The sequence below is a fragment of the Acartia tonsa genome, chromosome 5 (genome assembly GCF_053477335.1).
Source record: "Acartia tonsa isolate MP-2025a chromosome 5, ASM5347733v1, whole genome shotgun sequence".
Taxonomy (NCBI): Eukaryota; Metazoa; Arthropoda; class Copepoda; order Calanoida; family Acartiidae; genus Acartia; species Acartia tonsa.
The window spans coordinates 33162361-33185303 of NC_137264.1; the positions used below are offsets into that span (position 1 = coordinate 33162361).

General features: G+C 31.4%; 3 protein-coding genes across 32 annotated transcripts in view; 1 reads left to right on the plus strand and 2 right to left on the minus strand.

The window, feature by feature from the left end:
- The window catches only part of Rrp45 (exosome complex component Rrp45), a 350250-nt gene that overhangs the window by 142219 nt on the left and 185088 nt on the right, over positions 1-22943 (minus strand). The gene's annotated exons all lie outside the window — the stretch shown is intronic.
- The window catches only part of LOC145319967 (uncharacterized), a 274659-nt gene that overhangs the window by 130062 nt on the left and 121654 nt on the right, over positions 1-22943 (minus strand). The gene's annotated exons all lie outside the window — the stretch shown is intronic.
- The window catches only part of LOC145319964 (ELMO domain-containing protein 2), a 101701-nt gene that overhangs the window by 13426 nt on the left and 65332 nt on the right, over positions 1-22943 (plus strand). For all 21 annotated transcript variants that reach the window (XR_013880073.1, XR_013880075.1, XR_013880081.1 and 18 more), the window contains exons 2-3: positions 14186-14268; positions 17603-17832. Coding sequence is in view for 3 of the 21 variants with exons in the window: in XM_080162373.1 (XP_080018499.1) it covers positions 14188-14268; positions 17603-17832 (311 nt within the window). In the remaining 18 variants the exon portion in view is untranslated. The remainder of the gene's footprint in view (positions 1-14185; positions 14269-17602; positions 17833-22943) is intronic.

The following is a 22943-nucleotide window of genomic DNA, read 5'->3' on the forward strand; positions in this document are numbered from 1 at the left end:
TAAAAAAAAATTTTCGAAAAAAAAATCGAAAATTCGCGTCTTTCAAAAAAATTCATTTTTAACATAGAAGGAATAGTCCGATCAATATGAAACTTTTTGTGGATAATCCCTATAACCTATACTAATTATGATTATTTATGTTCGACTGGCCGTTTGGCCGTTTTTCATCGATTTTTTTAGGTTGAAAAAAATTACCGATATTTCCCCCGGTGGTGGGGAAATATCGGTAACTTTTTTGCGGTCAATTTCGGCCAACTTCTAAAAGTCCTAGGATAATGTCCTTTTAGGACCTGATAGTCCTTTCCGTAAGCTTTCTACTGGTCTTGGTTTCATTTGAAAATATTAATATTTACCCCATTTTTTTTCAAAAAAACCGAAAAAAACCCGAAATTTCCCCCCCCTTACCCTAGAAATCAACTTCTTGACATATTTTGTGTGAATTTGACTATTTTAATCCAATTTACAATTTTTCTCGGCTAAAGGCATTAGTAAATAATTTCCAATCTTTTTATGCAATAATAAGCTGGCTTTCGTTATAAATAACAGAAAGTATGTGTTTCTGTATAAAAATTTGCCTTTTTTTTCGGTTATTTAATTGTTTCAGTTCCAAAAAAAATTCTAATATTTTGTGTTTTATTTGAAATACTTTAGTTTGAGGTCTAGTTATTGCGAAGAACAGAGGAGTCTTTGGACTCCAAATTACACTGGGGTACCCAAAGTTTTAAAAACATGCTCTTTTATAATTAGGTTATTGCAATTTACCGTGTCCGAACTATATAACTATTTATTTTAATCTACAGTAGGGTCAATTTCGCTTATCATCATTGGGGATATACTTTATATACTTATCCCTTACGCGACAATTGTTCATCTATGGTGGTGCCATGACAAAATATCTTGATTGCATTGAAGGGACAGCGTGGCATATAACTTAGAACAGCGTGACGTCAGCAAAGTTAAATGCATTAAAGGTTTGCAGAGGGACGATATTACTACTTACTCAGCACTCTCACTGCCTAGCTATATAACAACATTATTACTAGCGCAGCTACTAGATATTACTACTTACTCAGCACTCTCACTGCCTAGCTATATAACAACATTATTACCAGCGCATCTACTAGATATTACTACTTACTCAGCACTCTCACTGCCTAGCTATATAACAACATTATTACTAGCGCAGCTACTAGATATTACTACTTACTCAGCACTCTCACTGCCTAGCTATATAACAACATTATTACTAGCGCAGCTACTAGATATTACTACTTACTCAGCACTCTCACTGCCTAGCTATAGAACAACATTATTACTAGCGCAGCTACTAGATATTACTACTTACTCAGCACTCTCACTGCCTAGATATATAACAACATTATTACTAGCGCAGCTACTAGATATTACTACTTACTCAGCACTCTCACTGCCTAGCTATAGAACAACATTATTACTAGCGCAGCTACTAGATATTACTACTTACTCAGCACTCTCACTGCCTAGCTATATAACAAGATTATTACTAGCGCAGCTACTAGATATTACTACTTACTCAGCACTCTCACTGCCTAGCTATATAACAACATTATTACTAGCGCAGCTACTAGATATTACTACTTACTCAGCACTCTCACTGCCTAGCTATATAACAACATTATTACTAGCGCAGCTACTAGATATTACTACTTACTCAGCACTCTCACTGCCTAGCTATATAACAACATTATTACTAGCGCAGCTACTAGATATTACTACTTACTCAGCACTCTCACTGCCTAGCTATATAACAACATTATTACTAGCGCAGCTACTAGATATTACTACTTACTCAGCACTCTCACTGCCTAGCTATATAACAACATTATTACCAGCGCAGCTACTAGATATTACTACTTACTCTCACTGCCTAGATATATAACAACATTATTACTAGCGCAGCTACTCGCGGTTCTTAAGGGATAAGACGATAAGTTGATATATATCTCATTCTCCAATTATGATTAACAAAATAACCTCATCTGTTAATTAAAATTATTGGCTATACAGTTCGGATACTACTTATTCGGAACCAATCAATCAAAATTAAATAAAAGTACCCATAGTTTTGAGTCAACGATAAAGATAATTTTGAGTACCAGATTAATTTACTCCCCCCCCCCCCCCACCCCTCCTGGCAGCTACAACACTGTTACTTTCCGAGTTACCTATCTTTTCAATTGGCGGATTTTTAGATGCTAAAAACATATAAGATGTCAAAATTTATTGTTTAATATAAATACCTGCTTTTGCCATATCGGTTAAAAAACAAAAATGCTTTGCATATTTTTCTCAATGGTTACAATTTCCTCTGTATTCCATTTTACTTTTTTGTTGTTGTTGTGTGCTGTTTATAGCTGCGCCACATATTGACATAGTTGTTATTGTTTTATTATTTCTATGCAGTATTACACTATAAGATAATACGTTGCTTTATACTTTACTAGCGGATACGCCCCTAGTATCTTAATAATCTGTATTCCTTCTAAGGGGTAGGAAAGGAAAGAAAATTAGCCTTAAACCATCCTGGGGCCTATGTGAAACTTCCGTAGAATAAATATCTTCATCTATTCAGAAGTTATCAAAATCGTAAGTTAGGCACCAAAAGTTTTACTACTGTATTTTATAGAATTAATAAATATTCGAAATATTTCACATTTTTATTTAAAAATACATAAGCCATCAATTATTATACCTAATCATAAATTTAAATGATATTTCTTTTATTTTTTTTGTAGTTCCTAGAAATGCCAATTTTTATTTTTTCACTCAAACCTATTTTATGAACATCGACCCTCTACCCCCCCCCCCTCCCTTTTTAAAATTTTTTACATGAAAAAAAAACACAATGCTAGTCAAAGTGAATGTCAGTCCCACTGCAGAGACTGATTCCTAAGGGGCCTTTCTAATCCTTACTTTACCTAATCTAAAATAAGCAGAAAAATACTCCTTTTTCTTCTAGAAGGTTGTCTGTAGTCGATACATTTGCAAAATTAGGGAAACCGCTAAAATTGTAATTGTACATAATTACTCCATGAAAATAATCGATAATTAAAAGTACACCTTACAAGTTTTGTGTTAATTAGGTAATCCTCACTTTGCTAAACTAAAAATAAGTTTCACCCTTTTTGATTTTGTTTTAAAACTTTAGGCTTGATGAAGTTTTCTTTGATGCGTAAACAAGGACACATGTATCAAACGCCTATGTTATGTCAAAAAATACATGTACATTATGGATCTTAAGGAATAAGACAATTGGCGATGAATATTCCTTTTGTGTAAGGATTTTTGTAAAGAACAACGCAGCAACTATATAAATCTATCATACATTTCAAATATTTAGATTTTCTTAGTTAATACCTAATGAGTTTTTATTTGCATATTCTGTTTCTTTAACTTTCATATACGCGTCCATACCGTAAAAGAGTTCTATTTGTTTTTCCATAGGTTTAATTTGCTTAGCTTCTTATGGATGTTTTTATTCTTGTTGAAAGTTAAAAGCTGTAAATTGTGTGTATCGGGGAGGTAGGGGACATTGGGCTGTAAAATATACAAGTACCTAAATGTTTGTCAGCTCTCATTCTTTGGCTTAGAAACTTTGGTTACTTTAATTGAATAATGATTAGTCCGTTAGATCTTCAGTATACAACTTTTTCCACTAATAATTCTAATTTACAAATGGAGTAATTTTGTTTTATTTATCATGGGGGTTGTGCATTATTTTGTCGTCCATTGTCTAATCCCTAATGAACCCTGGTTGTGTACAAAACATATATACAGGTTCACTAACTTATGTGTCATGTTTTTGTTTGAAAGCCATTGCTGCAGTAATTTTAAAAGTAATTATATTATGGTGTAAACAAGTATGTTAAGGTTTTAACTTTCAAACTGAACACGTGATGTTGGATTTTAATACGTAAAGTGGGTAAAGAAAGATTTCAATAAATCACTAAAGTTGACAGATTCGTTACCAAGTCCATATAACTGTATGCAAGTTAGGTTTGTTAATTGTTAAAAATTATGCAGTAAACTAAAAGAATACTGTCAATGTGGTTAAGTTTCTTTGTCAGACATACAGACAGTTGTTATTAAAAGAGAAGCTGTGCATTTTGAAATGTTTTGAAGCTTTTGAACATAAACAAAAAGAAAATTACATTTTCTATATTGATTAGGCATTAATTGAATCAAAATCAGTTTTTTGTTATCTATGGATTTTGTTTTAGAGATATAGAGTCTTAAAACTTTTCAAATAAATAATTTAATTTATGCAGCTCTCAAGTTTTATTATTTTAGGTTATATAAGTTATTACAAAGTACAAAGGTAGTTTATTTTAAAAATAACATGATAAACTAACAATTAGGCCATCATTAGACAGGTATAACTTCTTATACTCCTTGTAAAGTTAAAATTAATGCGTTCAAATTTGTGTTGTACATAAAGTGAATTGACGTCAATGTCTTGTTTCTAATCCATAATCCTTCCACGGAATTTTGCCCAGGATATAGGTAGATTAAAATGGATAAAAGTACGAATTTTACAGTAATTTACTTTTTAAGTTTCGTTAGTAAGATGCATTACACATTTTGTGTATTGAAAAATAAATGTTTTAGTTGAGTTTAGGTTAAATTTGGAAGAAAATAGCTCCGTAGGGTTGGGAATAAAGAAAAAAAACTATCCCCCTATTGCTTTTTATTTAAAAAGAGGGGAGGGAGAGGGTTCAGTGGTCAATAGTTACCTTATGAGAAAGCACCAATTATTTTAAATGGAATTACACCTATCCATAAATGAATCTATCCCTCAAATTTCTGATGATTGTTGTTGTTTGGAATGAGAAAGAAATATGAAATCATGAAGAAAAAACTAGTTGTTGCATTCTTTCCAAGAAAGATCAATATTATAAATGAACTTTTTGCCTTGATATTCCTAACAAGGATGACAACACCCATAAAAGCGAAGCTATGAAACAGTAGTACAAACGAACATTAACACATGTAGAGTGTCAGAACTGAATAATCAGAATATAAATGTATAAAAGTATAAACAAAATTGTAAGTAAATTAGTTGAAAACTTGCTTAAATACAGGATAATGTTTACGGACATACTTACATTTTTACGATTTGATTATAGAGATGCTTCGCATAAAACATTGTACTTTGTTGTCCCAGGAATCAGAATTTTGGTAACGATTATAGAGTTGTTACGCTTTCCAAATCGTATATATATTTATGAATCCCCGTGCAAAGTTTGAAATCGATAGGACAAGTCTAAAATGCCTAAATTAACGAAAAAAGCTAACCGTAACGGCCTAATTATAGAAAAGCTTCTATTTAAAAATTATGTTTCATAGTTAATAACTCTAATTCTTTTGAAAGTTGCGTTGCCCCATGCCTATTGAGGATGGTAAGGAAAGTCAGCAAAATAGCCTTAAACCGCCTCAAGACATTTAAAAAGCTTTCCTGTTAAATACAACTAATCGGTACCAGCAGTTTCCAAGATATTTAGCTTCAGACAAAAAAAAAACAGAGACTGTCCTTATGAATTAGCTTTTTAAGATATTATTGTTATGATTTTTGTGTTGGCGAAAGTTTATATAAGAGAGAAAAAGAGTAGCTCTATTAAAGATAATTATCAACTTTACTTCAAACTTTGTACAACTGTTTTCATTAGACTTGTACTGATAATCATTAGTTTATTAAAGAAAAATAACAGTAAAGTTGATTATGAAAATTTTAAAATATGAAAATTACACGTTTTGTTCTAATTTCAACTGATCTTCCAAGTACCTGTTCAATTTCATGCTTGCTATGATATTTCTAAATGTACTAAACACCTTATCTTACGGGATCTGTAAGAAGATCATCCTCCCTTAATGGATATTTGTTATATCTTTTTTTATCAGACAAAACTGAAACTTCGATGTTATTGCCCATACATTTGTATTGTAATATTCACATTAAGATATTATTATAAATATTCGAGTTGTCTATTAGTCTATTAATTAAGTTAAGTACCTTAAGCAAGGTATAATAAAAAATATCTGAGAGAAATAAAACAAAACAACATTAACATCCAACAAGTTTATGAGCCATAAAGTTAGATTATGTATAATCATATATATATAAACATGCTAGGATGATAACATGCATAGGTTCAACGCTTAATTAATCAAACCTGGGGTCAAGGGAACTGAAACAAGCACAGATTTCTTTTGTTCAATCATCACAGGAATTGTCATTTCAATGAAAAAAAAGTTGCTTGTTTTCTTGATTATAGATGTTTTTTTAAAAGTTTTGAAATCTGCATTGGATCTCTAACATTCCTAAGCTTACGATGAGAGCTATCCGTTATCATATGCCAAACATACGTTATGACGGACACAGCCAAACTGCAGAAAATCTGCGCAACAAGCAGCAAGGCTGACTAGTGGTATATACAGAGTAATTAAAGCAAATAAATTCGGCACATTTTATACACCAGTCCAGAGGGAAGGTAAAGTACAATGGCACTTAAATTAATATGCAACCCTTCCTTTCCCGTTATTTGCTAATTATCAAGTGTAGAATTATACGCAGAAAAATTGGGGAAAGATTGTTTTATCGTCAGTTGTCCTATCCCGGAAACCCTGGAAACTGTCCCAACAATGAATACTATCAAACAATTTAAGGAAGAAAGAGGCGGGGGGGGGGGGGGGGGGAGCGATATAAAGGAAAGAAATGATAAACATTTTTATATTAAAATGGAAGGAAAGTCAAGGGGGGGGGTTTGTCTCTGAAAAAGTTTAAAGAGGTAAATACAGTCGATATAATGGGGGTGGGGTTGGGGGGGGAATTACTAAGGGAGGGCTAGATTACAAAATAGTGCACCATTTTATATTATACCACGGTTATATTTAACTCTAGGGCGTTTCTGCGGCTTTCATTTCAATGGAAATTATTACTCGGCCCTGGCTTACCCTGCAACAAAATTAAAATAAAAACAGTTTTTACAATTATCATACACAAAATATCGAAGCTTCTCTATAAGATAATGTCCGTCTGTCGTTCAGTCAGAGACATTTTTAGGGAAACTTTATATTCTCAGCTGCTTTTAGAGGTGAAAGAATTTTTTTCTTCAGATTGTTTTTTAACTTTCTATGTTCATATGTACAAAAATATAAATTTTCATCGGTTTGAAGTCAATATTATTGTAATTTAAATAGGTACAGTTTTATAAAATACTTTGTCATTAACTGAGAAACTTTGAAGGTTAAATGGAGTTACAAATTTTTGTTTCCCAAATTATTATTTAGCCAATGTTAACTTGGTTAGTTCTGAGAACTATAGAGGTCGCTAAATTAGAGGACATTTATGTTTATAATTAGCGCAGCAATAACAATAAAAACAGTAAACGGAGGGGGGGGGCCGGGGGGGTGGAGGGAGGTGACATGTAAGAGTAAGCCGTGATCAAAATCAATGGTTTAAATATTGCGCTAAAATTTAGAAAATAAAAAAAACAAAAAGATACGTAAAAGTAAGTTTCTACACCATAATTGGCTTTTTCTGCAGGGTAGAGAACTGCGCCAGCTTGGACAGGTACATTTTGACCTGGACCTGCCGTCGGTTGAGGAGGCGGGCAGAGGCAGAGATTGAGGTTGGCGGCCATTTTTTTAATAATCTAATAGTCAAATACCTATTCTGCCTCTCAGTTTTTAAAATTCAAGAAAATCTTTAAAATTGACCATTTTATGTTCATTTGTTTAAAAATTAGATAAAGTCTGGATATATGTGCCGCACCCTGTATAGTAAGACTAAAGAAATAAGTATTTTTTTTCGTTAATTCTACAAATCACTGAATATTATGACAATTTGTGACCGAAATTCATTCTTTAATCAGCAGTACACAAAAAAAAGATTAATCATCTGTATTTTAAAAGTATTCAAATCGTAAAGTAAAAATCAAGAAATATTGAATATAAAATAATTTTAAATTGAACAAAGTTGATTTCTATAACGTTAACTATTGCCTTGATTAATCTATTCATATTCTATTTCATTTGAATAAAGGAATTTATAGAATTTCAAACAGAATCATAGATTAATCATTTTATACATAAAGATATGGTTAAAATCGAAGCTTTTTATAATTATAATCTGCCCATCCCTAACAGATAACAGTCATTTTATGTTAAAGTTGTCCCATCGCTTTCAAACTGATGATTCCTGTAACAAAAGTAAGATAAAATTATTCTTTTAAACTGGGTTTGAAATAATGATTCATTCTTGGGAAAACAAGGTACAGTGAATTCGAAATTGTATGTTCGAAAAATGTAAATATGTCCTTAAACAGTACCCAGTATTTAGACAATTTTGCTACAAATTCATACAATTTAGTTCATATTTAAAAATTAATATTCTGCTTATTAAGTTACCACACTCTACAAATGTTGGTGTTTGTTTGTCGTTCCGTCTGATTTTAGAGCATTGTTTTTATAGATGTCGTCATCCCTGTTAAATGTGAAAACTTTAATAATTTCATAATAATATTTTGTTCACCAAGTATGTTTATATTTTTAGGTATGTCTTGTAAAGTGCTAATTTTTGTTGTTCTATATCTTTTAGCGAGTTCTTGAGCAGCATACAGACAGACATTCTGTTACTTCTATATAATCATATGTCTATGGGTTTATATCTGTTTCTGTGTTTAGTATGGACCTTGCTACGCTACTTATTGGGTGTATTGTCCTTGTTACTTATCTAAAGATGTCCATAGGTATTGAATAAGCCTGGCATAACCTGTCAATATGTATTAATAACTTTTATATTATTGCATTATTTCTATCCCTCTTTCTTTCATGGGAATATGTTACTTATCAGAGAGAAAGAGGAGACAATGGGCTGTTTATTATATCATTCCCCAAAATTTTATAATAACGCTTTCTTATTTGATGGCTTCACAACTTTGGGGGACTTTAGTGAATTTTGATTTGTTGTGTCTAAACGAAGTGAAGTGTTCAAACGTTTCAACCACCAATTTTAATCTAAATTCATCATTAGGGATATACATCAATTTATCGTCCATTGTCTTATCCTTTTAGATCCCTGGTTACTTGCTGATAGTATCAAAAGCAAAACTTTTCTATATTAAGAAAATGAGCATGTCAAAATAATCCTGTCGATTTAAGTCTATAAAAAACACCAATTTTAGATGATAAAATTGCCACTGATTCCTAAAATGATAAGTCGTAAAGTAATAATTATTAACAACTTGAACATTAAGTCTGTTTGTCTTTATTAAATACGCTGCTGCTCTTTATTTAATAAGGTTCTTTTGTCCGATTGTTGAGTTTCCCTGTTTATGGCCTATCTTATCCTAGTATAATAAAAATGTATTATACGTCTTATTGCCTATATTACATTACTCCATAACTAACTTAGTTTACATGATAAAGGAAGAAATGAATATAGGATGACATGTCACTAGACTCTTTCATTTTCAGTATTAAAATTAAGGGCAGTCAACCCTTTTTTTCTTTGGGCAAATGAGGGTCCAAATCCCCAGTAATTTAAAGGGATAAGGCAATGGCTGATAAATTGGTGTACATCCCCGATATTGATACACTAGAGTTGGCTCGATATAATTATCTCCCTATTGGCTAGTTTTCTATATGCATATCTATTTCTCAATAAATCTATTCTCCTCACCCGGCATTACTATCTAAAAGAAAGTAAATATTTAATAATCTAAATGATTTTAAAAAGATTTTTTAAATTATATTTTTTTCTTTACATTACCATCACCAAAGGGTTAATGATGATGATTACAATTTTAGTTTAATATTTGAACACACAAGGTGTCGCCACAATCGAATTCTTTTAAAACAGAGTTTTCTTAAATTTATTATATTATAAATCTAAATTTTCTTTTTTATGATTAGAAATTAAATACATTGATATAAGGTAAATAGCAACATGAAATTAAAAGAAGGAATTTATTTTTAATAAAGTAAAATAATGGTTCTTATCGTTCTGGGCAATGAGAGTTTATTATGGATTATTGGAGCACTATGAGTTTTAAACAAATATTCTTTGGAAAACTTGAGCTCGTTTATAGACATTTATTTCCTATATAGATCTGACATGGATCTTGAAGCAATTAAGCAGGCCGTTTTGTACATGTTAAAAATTGGAAGATTTCATTAAATAAAAGTTATCGCAAATATACTTAGTAAATAAAATTAACCCTCCTGTTCATTACTATTAGCGGTTGAAATGTTTGGACGCTCAACTTTGGAGACTAGTGTAAAAACAGCCCACTGTCCCCTCACTCCCTGCCAAATCTCCATCTTTTATATGTACAGCAATAAATTTTTTTAAAATTTGTTTATTTCATGTTTTATCATTTTATTTATCAAATGTTGGTTTAAAGTCTAACCGTCTTTAATAGACTTTGTTAGATAGACATTATTACACAAAGTACTGAGCAATGATTACACTTTCTGATCTCTCTATTTTGAAATTGAAAATAATTGGGGTGGGGGGGGGGGGAGTATAATGGTAGATTTTCGTTTATTACTTTAGGTCAGGTTAGGAATAAGATAAACAGCCCTTTATGGGAAAGCATTTATAATTTTATCTACAACTATAACTATAAACAAGAAATATCAAAATTACTAAAACTTAATAATATTAATTATTACTTTTCCATGCTGTCGCTACTATACTTTATGAGGATAAATGTCCTTGTTGCATATAAATGAACAAACTAATGGGATTAGACAATAAATTGGGTAAAAATACAAAAAATATTTATTTAATTATTTTTTTGTGTTTGTGTGTAATATCGGGGTGTAACTCAATAAAGAAAACATATTCTACATAATTCAATAGTTTGTTAGTTAGTACAAAAATTAACATGGACAGGCATTCTTGAGAAAATAAAGAATGTACCCCTCAAAGTTCCTATTGAGCACTGAAACCTTTACTCCCTACTTTTAAATTAAGATAGTGATGGTAGTATTTTTCCTATGCCTAACCTTTGCAGGGTACTCTAAACCTGCGGGGCCTATTCTTAACCTCACCTAAAGTAATAAAGATCTCCATCCTCAATGTATTTTTTAAAAAAAATTGGGTGGGGGGGATTTCTGTACTCGCAAGTCATTTTGAGGAAAATTGCCTAAACAGTTGCTATGTAGAATAAGCGTATCTTTTTTTATATGGATTCCTATAACTATAGAGCATTAAAACAGATATTAGAACCTAATTAAAAATAAGGTCATAAATGCTTTTTTTGCAAGATTTCAGCAATAATTCCCTTTCCCTCTTTTTCACAAAAGAATATTAATCTCCCTCCCTGAAGTATACTTCCATTCTGTTGCTTGAAGGCAAAATTGTTTTTCCAATACCTACCTAGTGTGCTAAGCATTTGTGTCTAGTATTGGATACATGCTTCTCACATCTTCCTCCAATAAATTCAAGACATTTTAACATGACAATCTTTTGATAAAAGTAGTAAAATGTCTGTGTGCTTAAGATTTCGCTAACGGCAGTACTGACATGGACAATGAAGCTTCTCATAGGTCCAGAGAAAGTTTCTAACTATCTCGGGGGGAGTGCACCACCATCCTCACAAGAGAAATCGTCCCTGGAAAAAATAACCCCCCCCCTAAAAAAAGGTTTTTAATGTTGTTTAGGTATAGTAGGTCCCTTGAGACAGCGGGTCAAGTACTTGTGCTTGAGCGTGGACCTTGTGCTGGCCCTAGTGCTAGCATACAAAAGTGTCTCGTCCTACTCCATGACTACTTAGGTCCAAACACTAAGAAACTATGGCTACACACACACACACACACACAATGTTGTTTAAAACTAATATAGAAGGCGTGGGTCAACTTGTATAATTTTTGCCAATATGATACGAAATTAAGAAACACCCCCACCTACCTCTTTTAATTTTGTGTAATTGGTGTCTTTCTTATTTATTGTCTCAATTGTATTCAGGGACGTTGTGAATCTATCTATTTGTTACGAACATGACCACCTTGTTTTACAATATTCATATCTTAATGTATTAGTACAAATAATGGAACTAATATTTATCAATCATATCAGTAAAAACTAGTTGTTTTTCTTGTTTTTAACTATCGTTATATTTATAATTACATAGGGTATTGTTTATGTGTTAAGATCTCTCTGATCACTGAACCAATTGAGTTTTCAATATTTTCACTCTAAGTGCTGTACAAAATAAATTTTAGATTATATAATAGTTATTTATAGCATCGTATTATAAACAGCTTTCATAAAAATGAACAATTTTAGATTAAAACCATAGTTTCTTAGCATCGATTTTTCAGTATGGCTTAGAGCTGGATAAAATAAAAACCAGCTGATATTAATCGGTTTCGAAGCCCTACTGAAAAAAAACATTTAAATACTACTTTGCTCTTTATTGCCATTTATGAACTAAAAAAATTTCGTTAATGTTCATATCATATCATATGTAAGGTTTTTATTCTTATCTTAAGCTATTTTATTTCTTGTATGTTCTTCTCACTTTTCCTTTCTTCCAGGGCTGATGGATGGACAATAAAGCTTCAAAGTAATCTGATGCTTTACTGTTAGTCCGTGAGAAACGAAAGATCCTAATTATAACTAAAAAACACTCCATGTATTTAGTTTGAAAAGAAAAAAAAATTGTTTACAGGGTAAGAAGTTTCTAGAAGCAATTTATCTTGGAGTTCGAATGTTACGTACAATGAGGAAATTGTAATCTTACATTCGTTAACCTACGGACAGACACACACTACTTATAGAGTAACTGTGGTTTAAATTTAAAAACATTCTATTATTTTTTTATTTCCTCCAAAAAATGCCGGTAAGGTTGATAACTGAGATCTTATGGATTATACAAATGACGTTAAATTGAACATCTCCAATAATAAACAAATTAGCCAACGAATATGATAACGTGGTTATGAAGCTTTGGGTACTAATGTAATTTCAAATATCCCCTCCATTCCTGGGTTTCTGCTTGTACCTATACCTTGCAGGATTTGCAAACTTTTGCGCAATAAACAAGATTTAGCAGCTTAGCATACACAGAAAAACATTTCTCACTGAAACAAAGATATTCATACATTAAACTTAGCCTTGCAGGAACAAAGGGATAGGAAACAGAAATATATTACACCAATATTTCTCAATATAACAAGGATATTCATATAATAAACATAGCCTCGGGGATAATGCATGGATGGCAGAAAATAAGGACAATAATTACACTTTGAACCAAAGTTTTGAAAGCACGAATATTTGGGCGATTTTGGCCTAGAATTTTTAAAAATTCCCACTTCCCAATCCCCTCTGTAAATGATTTGTGTATTTATGATAAATCCTTGTTAAAACATGTTTTTATCTGCATACAAGTATTTAAATTCAGGGCTCGGCAGACGCTTTAAAGCCGAAAGTTAATTGCCTTTCATATACTAAAGAAGGGTAACAGGTGTGTGTCTTACTAAATATCTTTGGACGTCCCAATTTACTAGTTATTAACTTTTAAGGTTATGTGTGGCTTTAGGGACCTGCAAAACAACGATCTACAAAATTTTGTCTGTAAAATTTGGCATAACTATGCCATTTTTACAATGATTTTCAATTTATTTCTTACATAAAAGTATTCATTTTCATTGATGTTTTTGTTAAATTATGAAAACAATTTTGCAGATGTAGCGCAGTTAAAATAAGCTAATAATATTTCTGATTTAAAAAAGAAAATTAAATTTAGCAAGCATTCGGCAAATTAAATCGCCCAAAAAGAGAGGGGTAGGTTTCTGGTAGAATCCGTAAAGGGTGTGTTTTAAGGCTTAAAAATAGTGGTAGAACGATAATATTCACTAAATATGTGTTTCTTATTGAAAAGAACTATACCTAGACAAAAAAAAATTTAAAAGTTAACATAAATTTTTATCGTTCTACTACTGTTTTTTACTTATAACACATAACCTTGTCGGATTTTAACAGAAACCTACCCCTCTCTTTCTTACCTCATATTGTTAGAATGAATTGTGGGTAACTAAAAATAAAAAAATCTTTGTCTGCTTTAAATTTGAAGGATTATATTGTCTGACTGACCATCTAAATTCTAGAGTAATAAAATAATGGTTTTTTTTGCAGGTATGGATTGGTTGACCCGTCTGTATTCTGTGGTGCTGTGGTATGTGAGACCACTCATCAAATGGTTCCTCAGACAAACTACAAGGAGAGTTGCTCTTTCAATCAAATTATGTGACAAGTGCATGAATAAGATTTAACTATTAGTGTTTTTAAGACTTTTGACAAAAATATTTAATAGAATTTGGTGTATCTAATAGCTTTTTCAAACTTAATTTAGGGTATAGTCCCTTTCGTAACATCGCACCTCTAGGGGCGATTCTTCGTATTTTTCACAGTAGCTTGTCTCCTATTTCTAGCCCCTGCGGGGGGCTCTAACTCTGCGGGGCCAATTATCTAACCATGTGGGGCAATCACCTAACCCAATATAACCTAACCTAACCTAAAATAATCTATAAAAAGCAATTTTAAAGATACGACGAATCGCCCCTTATGGGGCGATGTTACGAAAGAGACTATTCCTTTAATTTCTTAATAAATATTTTTATCCTTATGATGATATTTTCTTATTTTGGTTCTAAAACCATGCATTTTTCGTCATCACTAAACAATAGGTGTACACCAAGAAAATAAAACAAGGATGACAACATCCATAAAAGCGAAGCTCTGAAAAAGAAAGATAAACGAACACTAACATTTTTAAAATGTCAAAATGAATAAGTAGAATTATCATTGCTTAAGTATAAACAAAATTGTAAGTAAATTTGTTGCAAAACTGCATAAATACATAATACTGTTTAAGGACTTACTTACATTTTTAGGACTTGATTATAGAGATGCTTCGCTAAAAACATTGTACTTTGTTGTAATAGGATTCAGAATTCCAAAAATCAGATGAATCGGATAATTCTAACATACAAAAATTTTGCATCAAAAATGTAAAAATCACCATGTTTAAAATGGACAATTTGGGCAATGACTATAGAGTTCCTACGCTTTCTAAATTGTACCTACTACAGGAATCACCATGCAAAGTTTGAAATCGATAGGATAATTCTAATATGCCTAAAGTAACGAAAAAGAGTTAACCGTGACTAACGGACGGACCGATCTTAATTATAGAAAAGATTCGCTTTTAATAGAAATTAACGAATAAAGCTATCCGTTACGGACGTACGGACGGACCAACCCTAATTATAGAAAAGCTTCGCTTTTAAAAAATAAGTATTTGTAGGTGTAATGTGTTTCTATTATTAGTGCTTTAGTAATCACGCCAGCTCTAACAAATTGCGCTTTAAATGAGAGATTTAAGGTATAGAGCCAAAACGGACGAAAAATGTTGATCCTAAATAGATTTATTCGAAATTTCCCTCTTTGTAAATCATAATCATTGATTGAAAAGTTTGGAAAATCCTAGTCTTAATCAACTAATCAGGATATCTTTGGCATTAAATTATTGGTTCCATGTTATTCATGTACAAACAATACATATCCCTTTATTGAATGTGCAAGTTAAAACAAATAATAGTCACTCCAGGGAGGGAGGGAGGGGGCATTGTGCTTTGTATATTACACTTGTCCCCAGTTTTTTATTACGTTTTCTTCGTGGGCTTAAAACTATGGGGAATTTTGTTACATTTTGATTGGGTGGTTCATTAATATGAGTATCCAAACGTTTCAACCGCTAAATGTAATCTACAGAAGAGGTAATTTTGTGTATCAACATTGGGTATGTCCGTCAATTAATCGGTCATCGTCTTTTCCTTTTAGATCCCTGCAGTCACTCAAACCTAACAAATTTGTGTGAAAACCTGCAATTGTTTTCTGGACACACACAATTTCTCACGGCGGGATTAATCTTTTAAAACCATTCTATTTTTATACCAAAATCAAGACCGCAAATCTTTTGTTTTTCATCTTTTCTGTTTATTATTGCAGATGCTCTACAACTAGGGCATATCCTGTTTTCACATTGTACTAAACTGTAATAAATATTATGGGTACCCAAAATTTTATAAGCACTATCCTATTCATGGCTCAAAAACTTTGGGTACTTTGATACTTTGATTGGATGGATCCAAACATGTGAACCATCAATTTATCTCTAGAGGCGGTAATTTTGTTTATTATCATTGAGAATTATATAAAACTTTGGTCCATTGTCTTATCCCTTAAGATCACTGCGTATTATCGTATTTATAAAATTTAACCATAGAAGTAGGTCAAACTGTCTTTGTTAATCGTATTTTACTAATATTCTATTTTTGTGAAAAATGCTGCGCTTCTTATACTTAAGAAAATAATTTGTAAAGAATTTATCGGATCTATACATTTTTATTTCTTGTATATAAAGTTAATGGCTTTTTTGTAAGAAAGCAATATTTATGTATATTTGGTGTATTTGTAGCCTCTATATTCTTTTGTTCGACAAATGGAAAATCGTTCAGACTTTGTTTTTATTTGACTTTTTGTACATTACTTTTAGAGCCATAAATTTTGTTGTAAATTGTTCCAACCGAAAAATGTGATTATACCACCATTTCTGTGTAATATTAGACAGTTAGAATTTAACAAAGCATTTAATGTTTAAAATATAGATTTTTTAGCGAAGCTACTATACAAAGTCAATATGTCTGTATGACAAACGGTAATTTTCTTAAGATATCCTCTCAACAATGAAAATCCATATAAAGTGTCTTTTTTTCCGTATGTAATGCTCGAAACTGCTTGACTGACTTTGTTTGTAGGACTTTCTATAATGTTATTGATGAAAATTAGTTAGCTTTAATTCTAGATAGATAGCTATGATAGCCCTTAATTTTCATATTTTTCGTTACAACTTGACGTTAGTTCTTTCCTAATTTAAATGAATAAATATTTAACTAAAGAATGATTTGGAAAAGCATTGTTCTAAGGAAATCCTTTATTTACCAAAGTTTTTTTGCACAAAAATTTCTGGTTTGTTTTAGTTTTTTTCCTTGAGCAATTATTGGAAAATAGTTTTTTTTCTTGTTCTTTAGTTTTTAGGAAATTTTAGTTGCGAGGTTGTTTTTTTTTGCATTCAATAACTTTAACAATAAGATTTAATTTAATTAGATTCAAAGGTATTGTTTTTTAAATTTAGGACATTTTTTGGCGGTTTTTTTTATGCGAATTCTACTAAAACTAAACTGTAAATTTTGTATTTATTATTAGCAAGTAAAACTCCTAGAGGTTATTAGGGGTCTTTGAGGGAAGGGGGGATGGGTTGGTCCACCCTCCAATTTTTAACTTTAGTTTTAGGTAGGAAAAAAAATAGTTGGGAGGCGTGCAATTTTTCCCAGAAGAGATTTTTCATAGGAAACTAGTTACAAACCTTTCCTTAAGAATCTTCACTGTAACGAAGAATCATGTCGGTCCAGCGGTTATCAATCTATTCTATAGACAGACAGACATTCTTTTACTATAATATAAGGATACATGAAAGAGCAATTCTCTTCCAGGCTTTGTGAGCTGCAGCGAATATGCTACGGGGAGCCGGCAGGCGCCAGCAGGACTCTGGCGGTCACACAGTCCCTCCAGGCCTCCAGAAACAAGATGATCCGCCAGATAATGCACTCACTGGACACTTGTCGTGATTGGAGTAGTGAGGATAAAACTAGAACTTTTGTCGAGAGCTCAGTTAAAACAGTGATGAAAGTTAAATTGATAAAACCAGATCTTCACAGACAGTGAGTACATTAATAGTGACGAAGCTGCTCTAAAATATTTTTTCTGTCCGTACGTCATTCAGTTCGTGAATAGTAACGCGTTAGGGGCAATTTGATTTTCTTGGTTGCTATTTAAAATAGATTGCGGATTTTTTTTTGTTAAGATACCCCTTCAGGGCATCTAGTAGGATTAAACTTGAGCCAAAAACAATAGTTTCCCTTTGTCAATAGGTATAAACCGTACAGTTTTGGTCAAAAACTAATAAAAAATAATCCAATTCATGGTAACGGGTATTTCCTTTCTCCTCCCAAACAAACTTTACGAGGTGCCGCTGGTCACTCCACCCTAAAATTTTAGGAACTATATAAGATTAACCCACCCTCTATAAATAAAAAAAAACTTTAAGCCCTATTTGCCCCCCCCCTCCCCCCCCCCCATCACCTCAAAAAAAACTTATACGTCCTTGATGAAGACTACAAGTCTGTAAGAAAAGCTGTACAGAACCCATTTTATTTGCTTTATTATTCTAAAACATCTTTGTTTTAGTATTTTATTGAACAAAACTTTCATTCTATTTTTGTTTTGGCAAAAATTTTCCACTTGGGATCGAAATGAAAAATATCTGATAATGCATCGAGATTCCGATATGCGTTGTGCCAGTCAGGGAAAAAGGGAAAGGAGCTTTTGGTGAAAAAACTTAATGTTTTTTTTTTGTAAAAAAGAGTCTCGAAATTTAATTACTTTGATTGATAGGTTTACAGGTAGACGCCTTATAAAGGATGACGGGGAAGGTGACCCTTCAATTTCAAACTAAATTTGAAAAAAATGTTTTATGGGGTTATTTTTTTCTGGTTGTGGTTAGAGGTATAGTTGTAAACCTTTGACCGATAAGAAGCTTTACTGTAAAGGAGAACCATAACAGTTTAGCAAAACATTACAGAATAGTGTGGAATAGAATGGAAAAATTTAGAATTCTAGGGACAATACAAATCATACGCAACTGAATGTGTAAAAATCATACAATAGAACATAAAACTCTATTATGTATTTTGCATATTTAAAAATAAATGATTGATTACTTGTCTTTTGAGCGCAAATTGCGCAGTAGGAATGTCAAAATTGATATCTATAATTGAAAATACCATAGTAAACATTCAAATAATATCTAAACCATAGAATTAAATCCATTGGAATTATATAAAGTAGTAAGGATTTTTTTTATTTGTTTCTTTAGATCTCGATGACCAATCATCAATATGATTTTTGAACAATTTTATATTGAATTTATGGATGGTCTAAGGCTATTTTACTACCCTCCGTCACCTAGATTGGTACAGGGAATCTCTACTAAAATTTCAGTTTTATATCTTGAAAAGCAGCCGGGAAATTCACGTTTCAATACATTCCGCTTTAAAGACGGAGAGACGGACATTTCGAATTATAGGGAGCTTCGATTCTAAAAGAAATAATTAGATATATTGCGCAACTTGTGAACTCTTCAAGTAAAGTTTATTCAATATATCAATAAAAAAAATTATTATGGTCGTAATTATCTATTGACAATATAACGTCATGGTTATGAAATAGATTTTTATTTCCATTCTTAAAAAAAAACCTTTTAGCAAAACTCGGTAGCTGCTAATTTCTAATTTTAGTCCGGGTTAGACTATGTTTTTGAATTATTAACATTAAGCCGCATCGATTTATATATGTTTTTCTTAAAAGATTTTATAAAAATCTGAACTTCGACTTTGGCTGCAGTTAATTAAAAGTTCGGCTGTTAACTGTGGTTGCGACTGGCGAAAGAGAGGCTTATATAAGAAGCAGCTGCCGACCCTTGCCTTTTAGGCATAAATCCTGTTTGACATTAGCGAGTTTCCTTTCGCTGTGTGAAACATAAACAAAACTTGATTGAATAATGTATTCAGAGCAAACACGAAACAACCTTGGTTCATGGTTCAGTAATAGATCTATAATAACTAGAATGTATAAAACCACATTTATTTTAATCTACTTTTTTATTCTTTAGTCTCTAGGGGGCTTGTCTTAGACGTTATATGGTGGTACAATAACGAATTAATGAGGCATTTTTTTATGATATTCCGTAAAGTCGGATGCAAGCTTCCAGTCAAATGCACTTATTAGGTCAGACTGATTTAATGTAAAGCAAAATGTTGAGATGGTAAGGATAATTAAATTAATATACACCCACAATATTGTCAAGCAAAAAAAAATAAAGGGAGGAGCAGGTTGCGCTAAAAATCCGTAAAGGTTGTGAGTTTAGAATTAAAAACAGTAGTAGAACGATAAAAATTTGAGTTAACTTAATTAATAAAAAATTATTGTCTAAAGTTCTTTTCAATAAGAAATACACATATTTAGTGAATATTACTACTACTATTTTTAAGCCATAAAACTCACACTTTTACGGATTTTTAGCGCAACCTACTCCTCCCTTTTACGCAAAAACTTCGTGGGGAAGATTAAAAATCTTCCTTTTTTTATTTACATTAACAATTTGTTGGTTTAATGTGCATACTTACATTCTAAGTAATTCTGTTCAACTTAAATTAGTTAAGCTTTGATTTGATTTTGTGCATTTTAAATCTTTTAGCCAAATAATTGTTGTTGTTTCCATTATAGCCTAATGGAAGGTTGTAAAGAAAGACAGACGGACATAGTGAGTTAAATGTTTATGCCTATTTATGGCCTATTTTTAAAAGAAACAAAAATTACATTTGAAAAAAAGAAAATCTAATCAATTTATAAAGATGATGGTGCAAAAGAATCTAGATCTTGGTTTTTCTGTGATAAAAAATTGTTATGTACAGTTAAACATCTAATAGTTTAAAATGATCAAATCAACATAAGTTGTAATACTTTGGGAACCAGTATAATTTACAATATAAAGTCCCCATCCCTTCCAAATTACATGCAAAAAGCATTAAAGTAAATTATTCTTTCTTCTGAACATTATATGACAATTCAATGTTCTAAAATAATTTCTCCGAGATTATCTATAAATATATTTTATTGCTGTTTATTACACTAATCCCCAAAGTTTTACATTAACGTTTTCTTATTCGTTGGTTTGAAAAATTTGGGGACTTTTTGATTGATTGATTCTCTAGGTTGATTGTCCAAACGTTTCAACCACTAATTTTGACCTACAGAAGGGGTAATTTTGTGTATTATCATTGGTGATGTATATCAATTTATCGGCCATTGTTTTATCCCTAAGCTCAAGATTCCTGATTTGATTGCCCTATAAATAACACGAACACAATCGCTTAATTAATTTTAGATAATGTTTCATGATAATTACATGGAAATCGATGTAATAATTCTTAATGCATTTGCAATTAGACTGCAATTAGACTTAACAAAGACCATTTAGGTTATTAAGTACTCTTAAATATCAATCAAAGTAATTTCTAAAAATCTATTAATTATTTATGTTAATTAGTATCAATGTTTATTTTTGTAAATTTATATTTCATAGTTTTTACTTGAGTCTTTCTAATTTTACGATATTTTATTTTTAATATTCATTTAAGTATTTAAATAAATAAAGGGTTATGTTTAAAAATATAAATTGTCCGCGAATAGGAAAATGACAAACAAAACTGATGATAAGGATAATTAATAATTGTTATTTTCATATTGTAGAAAATTATCTATAATACGATAAGTTACATGATTTTTCAGTATAGCGCAGAATCGGTTCTAATCTAATCTAAGCCATAATAAACGATTATTAAGCTTAACTGCATTTTTTGTATTGATAAAAGATACCATAAAATCAAACATAAATATATGAACATCAATAAATTTCAGTTTAAACTGGTTTCAACTCTTTTTGTTGCCCTGGTTCATCAATAATTCAGTATTTTTACGGGAAACGTCACGGTGCGGCTATCAATATTTGTTTGACCACTAAATTTGCATTTTATGTACTTGGAACCACTTTACATTTTGTCAGTTTTTGCAAGAACTTAAAGATAGATAACTAACGACTGAACTGATATGTTTCCTTTACTGAGTAGCTTATCATAGGTCCTGGGAAGGTTTATAATTATTTTAGGTGAGAGCGCCACCACATTCGAAGAGATATCGCCTCTAGTAAAAAATGTTTTCTTTAATAATTTTAGAACTAAAATTGGAAGTAAAGGGTTGACTTACCCTCAAGTGTTCAAGTAATATTACATATGATTTTATTCCTGTGATTTATAGTCTACACACTCTCTTTCTTAAAATAGGTTGGGTGCCAATGTCTAGATATGATTTGGCAAGAAACTTTGAAGGCGCATTTGGTAACATTGAATATTGTTAAGGTACTCTATCTTATTTCCAATTTTAATTGAGAAAACTGTATATAGATAAAGTAGCTTACCAGACAACATCAATCTTATCCTTTAATGTGTGAAGAACCTGAATAGTTTTAATCTCAAGACTTCTGGTGCTGTAAATCTTAGGAAAATTTCAGACATTTTGTGGTTTTACTTTACAGTGAAGCTTCTCATAGGTCCAAGAAATGTGTATAACTATTTTATTGGAGGCTACATCTACCCTCCTAAAAGAAATCGCCTCTGGAAATAAATAACCAACAGAAAAGAAAAAAACTTATTAGGTACTTTCTTTCTAAAACTAAAATAAGAAGTAGAGGGTCAATTTCTCATTTCCCTTTCCTTAAATGCCACAAGAATAAATATACCTATTGAGTCTAATATGTTGAAGATCAGGGAAAAAGCATTTATGTAAAGATGACAAATCCTTTTATTTGTGTGAAACTTTGTTGTAATCTGACTGAGTATTCAAGATTCAAAGCTCTCCTGGGATATTCTCTTTTGCATATCTGCTCCAATACTTGGTGGTTGCTTCATGTCAAACAATAGACCTCAATTAGAGATGTCACACACTCCTTTGGTCCCTATAAGTTAAGCAATTATAGTAAATCTTAATAACTTCAAAGAAAAAACTTATCTCTAATGTTGATTTGTTTGTAAAGCAATCAATTTACAAACCTAAATATAAACCTGATTGTATTTGAAAGCATATCATTTTTACTCCTTCCACCAATTGCCAGTTCAATTTTTAATGCTTTCTCTTCATTTGTATTGCTCCATAACAG